This window comes from Astatotilapia calliptera, chromosome 16 (genome assembly GCF_964374335.1).
Source record: "Astatotilapia calliptera chromosome 16, fAstCal68.1, whole genome shotgun sequence".
In the NCBI taxonomy this organism is placed as follows: domain Eukaryota; kingdom Metazoa; phylum Chordata; class Actinopteri; order Cichliformes; family Cichlidae; genus Astatotilapia; species Astatotilapia calliptera.
This window is the reverse complement of record NC_137437.1, coordinates 26233884-26241116: the sequence shown is the minus strand read 5'-3', so window position 1 is coordinate 26241116 and position 7233 is coordinate 26233884. Positions and strand designations below refer to the sequence as shown.

Here is a 7233-nt window from a genome sequence, read left to right as displayed (position 1 = left end):
CATGACAGTGCCAACTCTACATTAAGAGCTGCTAGTGTGTTGGTGTAGAAGAGTAGAGAAGAGCTAAGTTACAGTCCTGAGCCCAGACACCCGTCAGAGAGAACAGACTTCCCCTGCTTATACCCTCAGTCTCCTTTAATTCACTGCCCACAGCTTGTGGGTGAGGATAGGAATGAAGATGTACAAGTCAATTAACAGCTCTGCTTTCACACTTACTGCATCATCAAAAACAAAAACATGGGTGCAGTTTGTTTTAGAAATGAAGCCTATGTATTAGTCTTAAATATGCATTCTGTATGAAGGCCACTAGATGGTGATAGCTGTGATTGCAGACATTACAAATCCTATAGAAGTCTACAGGAAAACAACCTTTTCTTGTCAAACCTTGCAACAAGTGTCGGTTTATTTTAAGGTTATCTAGTTGTTGAGACTAAAGACCACCTTAGATAAACTAACAAATACATTTGATGTCTGTGCTGTCCTAACGACCAGTTCGACAGTTGGCTACACACGTTTCTTTGTACTGCAGTCCTTGAGCAGTGGATTAAACTGCAGATCACTAGGCTGCTCTGAATCACTACTGTAAAACTATGGACGATCAAAATGAATTAAGTCATTAATAAAATTGGAAATTATGTATTGATATTTTATTACTAACATTTAATGTCACTAACTAATTTTGGCACTTGATGCCCTCCATATCACCTTCACACATTTAACACCAATCTCATCAGTAAATTGCATTCATCATACACCTGACCTTGGGTCAACAGCCGCAAGCACTTTAGTTCACTCCTGAACAACCTCCGTACTACCAGCTCTAGTCATCCTAATTTCTGTGTTTATTCATTACTTTGTATGGCAACATTTTTTCTTGAATTTCGCTTTTATACATGAAGCTTACACATTACATTGCCAGCAGCTACTGGCTGTGACTGTTCTGCACTTCACAAATATCTGAGAATCAAAAAGGTGAAAGAGAAAACCCAAGGACGACTGCACATGAGATCAGTTTGTCAACGCTACAAAAGCATCTTTTCAAGCAATTCAAAAAGGATATTCTGAAATCCAACCTACAAACTGCCTGTTTGCAGCACCAGAAGTGAAGGTTGACACAGAAATGAAATGGAAAGTTGTGGTACTCGTTTTTATTCATTTTCAAATTAAACCATAAGTCTTTTTTTGTAGATGGAATCTTATTTAATGCAACCACAAACCCAAACTCAAAGGGGTCTGGTGATGCCAACCTGTATGGATTGTTGCTAAAACAGTATGCAGACAGAAGGAAAACAAACGTCTTCTTTCAGCCAGTCAGAGCTTTGCTCGCTGTCCAAGCCTTTTTGTTTCAATCACAAAAACTGGGCCAATCCTGGGACAAAAATCAAACACTGCAAAAGCCAAAAAAGTAAAGGTTAAAAACTGTATTTGGTGACTAATCATGTTTGATTCACCCCCCAGGTTTGGGAGCGGTTCTGTGGGCCGTAATGTGAATATTTAAGAAATTGGACAATGTTTCTGTTCAGGCATGATGCAAGGTAGTGCTCCTCCAGTCTGCTTTGTAGGCCATTTTGGAAGCAGCAGTCAGGTGAACAGCAGATGTAATTCCAGGTAGTTACTGTTTGAAAGAGAGAGGAACAGTGTGTGGTTATTAAATTTAACAATCTACACCCAAGTGGACAGCAGGCATGATTTTACAAACACGGAACATTCATTTAGAAATCCAGACTGAATTAGTGTGTGTACTGTGGCATACGGATGTTCTCCAGCAGAAACACTTTGTAGCTTGAGAAATGTATCAAGTCTTTCCCACTTCATAGCACTTACGCATTTTTCGATCTCCAGGCCATCTTTGAAGAAAAGCATGAATGGTGTGATGCCATCCTCACGGTAGTCCAGCAGACCAACCATGCCCTCTGGGTTCATGGACTCTCCTGTGAAAAACTGCAAGCAAACAGCAACCATTAGACCTTCCTCAGTCGTACAGAAAATCTTTAATTAAAAAAAAAAGTTCGGATTACAAAGATTTGCAACTCTTAAACCCATAATTTATTCACAGTAGAACACAGAAAATGCCACATTTTTTAAAACTAATAAAATCTAATTTCAAATTTGGCAGCTTTGCTTGAATTTGATGGCAGGGGAAAGTCTCCCCATCACCCTCGTTTCATTAACAAGCTTCGGGATGCTGGCTGTCAGCCACAGATCAACATGCCAAAGAACTGACATGTTTATTTCAAACAAGCAAGCTGGTTAAACTTGTCTTTTTGACACTACTTAACAGTAGCACCCAGTCTAGATGTCAAGTATTCACACTACGTTATCACACAGTCTATAAAGCTACAAACTGACAAATGATAGAGGCAAATCCACCTCCAGGATGGATTAGCAATCCATTAGCAATTGATGATGACTCCCAAAAGAAAAACCTGTCAGCTGAGATTCTCCCATACACTGAATTCTCCTGGTGCCAACATGGTTATTGCCACAGTTTTCAGAGCTTCAGCTGCATGATTTAACTCAAGTGTTGTATAGACACACACTCAGAAAGTGACATGCAGGCCTTCCTACAAGACTTGAAAATGTCACTCAAACTCCACCCATTGTCTACACTCCTCACCCTTCCCGTTGGCTTTTAAGGGTTTCCAAAAATTACTGTAGTTACTGTATTCGCAAGGCAAAACTTTATATTTAGTGTGAACACGGTTTAAAATGCCATTTCATCTCTGTATAGCTACCTGGTAGTTCTTGATGTTCCCCAAGATTTTCTTGACTTCTGGTTGGATGTCAGCCATAAAGCTCTCCACTCTATCTGGTTTGGTCTCTTGCAGCTTGGCTTTAACACTAGACATGCAAACAGACACGTTCATTTAACAGAGCCGAAGATCATTCAAAACCAGAACTCCTTCTCACTGGCACATCAAGCTACTCACGCCTTCACATAATCCTTAATGTAAGTCATGTACTGCTTCTTGTCAAAGCCCGTCTCCTGCAGTTTGTGGTTCAGGACGATGTCGACACCGGAGATTGTGGAAGACTCGTTGCCCTCGGTTGCTTCCTCGGCAGAAGCGTTGGCTGCAATTAGAGAATCATCAAACCCTTCTGTCCTGGTGACGGTCTGTAGTTGAGGAGAGGAAGAAAAAAGAAAAAACAATTATTACTGGTGCATCATAGCAAGGGCAATAGTAAATGATTGGGAAATACCAATAGATCAGTTGGCCTCCAATTCAGTATTTTTGAGCCATTTAAAAATGTATACCGTATTTTCACGACCATAAGGCGCACTTAAAAGTCTTAGATTTTCTTCAAAAAGTACGGCGCGCCCTATAGCGCAGTGCGCCCTGTGTGTTGTAATGAGGACGTAGTAGATAACACAATGAGGACGCTAAAGGGTGAAGTGTGGCCGAGTTGGAGGAAAGACTCGAGCGGTGGATCATCGAGCAAAGAACGAGCGGGAGAAGCATTTCGACGGTCACCATTCGGCTAAAAGCAGTTTCACTTTCACTTTTTATGAAACGGTGCCATTTTTCCATCCGGACCAGGACTACGGTAGCGCAGCAACTTCCAGCGGATTATAAGGAAAAGCTGGCCATCTTCCGCTCCTACTGCAGCAAACACATCGGCGACAAACACATCCAGCCCAGCCACATCACTAACATGGACGAGGTCCCGCTCACTTTTGACATCCCGGTGAGTCACACTGTGGAGAAGAAGGGGACCAGCACGGTAGCGATACGCACAACGGGGTATGAAAAGTCTTCTTTCACTGTTGTGCTTGGCTGCCATGCTAATGGACAGAAACTGCCGCCTATGGTGATTTTTAAGCGAAAGACTTTGCCTAAAGAGAAGTTTCCAGCAGGAATCATCATTAAGGCAAATGAAAAGGGCTGGATGGATGAGGAAATGATGAAAGAGTGGCTGAGGGAGGTGTATGTAAGGAGACCAGGTGGTTTTTTTCCACGCATCACCATCGCTCTTAATCTGTGACTCTATGCGTGCCCATCTCACAGCCGATGTGAAAAAACTAGTGAAACAAATGCACTGTGAGCTTGCTGTCATTCCGGGAGGCCTGACAAAGGAGCTCCAACCGCTGGGCATCGGTGTGAACCGCCCGTTCAAAGTAAGGCTGCGAGCGGCCTGGGAGCGATGGATGACCGATGGAGACCACAGTTTCACCAAGAGTGGAAGGCAGCGCCGGGCGAGTTACGCCACAATTTGCCAATGGATTGTAGATGCTTGGGCTAACATGTCTGCTGGCACTGTTGTTCGAGCTTTCGCAAAAGCCGGCATCATTTCCGAGGAGCCGCACGGCACGGAAAGTGACTCTGACAGTGAAGAAAGTGAACTTGGCATGTTTGATGGAGATTTAGCGCAGCTGTTCAATTCAGACACAGAGGATGAGGACTTCGATGGGTTTGATTGATGATAAAAATGTGAGTACCAAACTCAGTTTTGCTCCTGCTTTATTTTTAAATACGCACACTTGTATGCTTGTGTGTTGTTGATGATGACGATTACCGGTAACAGAAATGTGAGTAAGGTACCGAACTCAGGTTTGCTCCCGCTTTATTTTTAAATACGCATACGGTACTTGTATGCGCCCTATGATCCAGTGCGCCTTATGTGTGTGTTAAATACAGTAATGGCACACATAACTGAGACTGCGCCTTTTAGTACAGTGCGTCTTATGGTCGTGAAAATACGGTAACTAACAAGAACAGCCGGCTGACTTAAATGTTGTAGCCCGCAACAGTTTCCCAACCTCTTCGAATCACGTCTTTTTGTTTAAACCTAAAAATGTTACTTTTTATTAACTTAAAAACAAAGCTTTAAGTATTTGCCTGGTAACTACATCACCAAGTTTCTTTGACTAATTTTAAAGTATGCTTAAAGACAAACACCAAGCTAACATGATACTTCAAACTGTTCTAGCATTTAAAATTTTTTTTGTCCGATTCTGAGGCAGGTTAAGGACCTTGTAGTTACGCTATTGGAGACCTGCAACTATGAGTCATCTTCAGTCATAGTCAATATGACGTCATGGAAGTACAGCCAGAAATCACATGACTCACTCCAAAAAACATCTACCAATCTACTTTAAACATAGGTAGTGGCCCATCCCGAATAATAATACCAAAGCTGTGAGAAAAATTACAAAACTGGGGAATAAATTTAAAAAGAGCATACGCATTATTTGTTAATTACCATATGATCGTGTCCCGGTGTTTTAGATGCAAGCTCAGCCAAGATAGAAACAAATAAAATGCTAGTACCTTTATTTTTTCCCCACCCCCCTTTGTGGTCAGCTTTCCCCACCCCCATTTTCTCTTTTTGGGTGTGTGTGTTGGTATTTGTCCCTCAAATTCCAATTGCTTTGTACATATATCCATTCCAATAGTTTCAGCAGTCTCCTTCCAGTAATTAGCTGTTTCTATGTTACATTAATACGATGATTATTATTCCTTAGATTGAGATAATGATGGCTACTCTCTCAGTAATGAACTCAAAAACTGGTTAAGAAGTAGCCAGAAGCCACTCACAGAAGGAATGGACAATACTGAAAAGGCCAACACAGCAGTCTTGGGCTGTATTGATCTAATGTGTTGTTACATTTCTAGTGAGGTCTGCGTCAGATAACGGTGTAATTTCCCACCAAAGCATAAATCCCTAATAAGGGAGCAGCTTAAAGCAGCTACTTATTCTCTGAGGTTTTATTAAAACAACTTAGTTTTGGGTGTATCCCAACTACACTTTAAATTTCGCTGCAAAGCAGCAATGAACAAGCTGTTGGAAAAGGGTGAAACTGGCTAAATCCTCCGTTGAACATGTGGTTTCGAACTCACCTTTCCTTCAACCTCAAAGAAGATCCCGTTTTCACTTTCTTTGACTTTAAAGGCATCTGAGAACATCTCATCACCTGTAGAAGGAAAAGGGAGGAAGGAACATATTACAACACTCCAAGCTAACATCATCATTTAAAAGAACAGAAACAGCAGCAGCAGAGGCTAAAAAGTTATCCACAATTCAAGGCTGAATCTTATGCGATTAAAATAAAATGTAAGGCGTAGTGGCGGGGAAACACCAACAATGGCAAGTCTACAAAAATCTGCCGGACAAAAATAAAACTGCAGCAGAGGGGGGGATGCTGAAAGGCCACATTCACCACGTTACTTTACCATGACGAACCCCAACAGTAATAGCCCCAACCCCCGGCAACTACCAAGCTACCTCACCGGTGACTGAGCCGGTGCTCTTTTAGACTTTTATAAAACTTTAATTGAGCCGAAGTGTGGGCAAAGCTAAAAGCTAACCGGCCACAATCACCGGCTAGCCTAACAGGGTGGCTAACTCCACATACTCTTCTGATTGAGTTAGCATCTGGCTAGCTAGCGCTAACTTCCGAACCATGACAACACGAGTTAGCTCGTTAGTGTGACCAACTCTCACCTATAACATCACAACAAACGTGAAATAACACACGCGACCGTCACGCTACCCGGTCAGCGTGAAAGAAGACATGTAAAAAGGTCACTCACCGCTGATAAGGTCCCTGTAGATGATCATTTTGCTGCTTCGGTGTTAATTCTTCCCAGAGACAGAGAGCAGGCCAACCGCCCAAACAGCACGGGAGAGGAAAAAGACCGATCAGGCCGCGAGGCGCTACATTTACATCCTGCTGACGTCACTGTGGGTCGGCTCCTGCTCCGGGTTCTGCTGCCACTTGTGGGTGCAGTGGTCAGACGTGGTACTACAGCTATTCTGAACTAGGAAATTCTGGATCATCACAGCACAAAAGGAGCAGCTTGTAGAATCTGTTGTATGATCTTCTGAGGCCCTTTCTTTGAGATTGTTCCCCATGTCACAACCTCCATGGTGCACAAATTCTCATTTCAAGAATCATCTTTACACAATCATTGAATAAGATATCAGTCGGCAATCGCCCCCAGGAGTCATTAGTTGCTGGGGAAAGATGTGTGTTCCCTGACCAGTTTACAAGTTGTTCCTGGGGAAAATTAAGGGGTGCTGCAGCAAAAGCCTTTAGATTTCTTTGGTTGTTAGCAGTTCCTGGTGTAGCTTGCATGAAAGACACCAACCTGAGGAATTACAAGGAGGTTTTTGGTGTAGTACCATATTTGTTGCAGCCAGTTTTAACTAGCAATTGGCAGCAAACTACAACCATAGTTTTCAGGGGGGTTGCTTGTCTCTAGGCCTGTGTCACTGGGGCTTTATGTTTTG

The 7233-nt window shown here is 42.6% G+C and overlaps 1 protein-coding gene across 1 annotated transcript; it reads right to left on the bottom strand.

Moving 5' to 3' along the window:
• Positions 1 to 1133: 1133 nt before the first annotated feature.
• Positions 1134 to 6744, bottom strand: tpt1 (tumor protein, translationally-controlled 1). The gene is made up of 6 exons (XM_026144741.2): positions 6534 to 6744; positions 5841 to 5914; positions 2931 to 3115; positions 2736 to 2841; positions 1825 to 1941; positions 1134 to 1615 (listed from the first exon to the last, which is right to left on the bottom strand). The coding sequence occupies exons 1-6, from the start codon at positions 6559 to 6561 to the stop codon at positions 1613 to 1615; spliced, it is 513 nt and encodes a 170-aa protein (XP_026000526.1). The 5' UTR covers positions 6562 to 6744; the 3' UTR covers positions 1134 to 1612.
• Between the last annotated feature and the right edge of the window lie 489 nt (positions 6745 to 7233).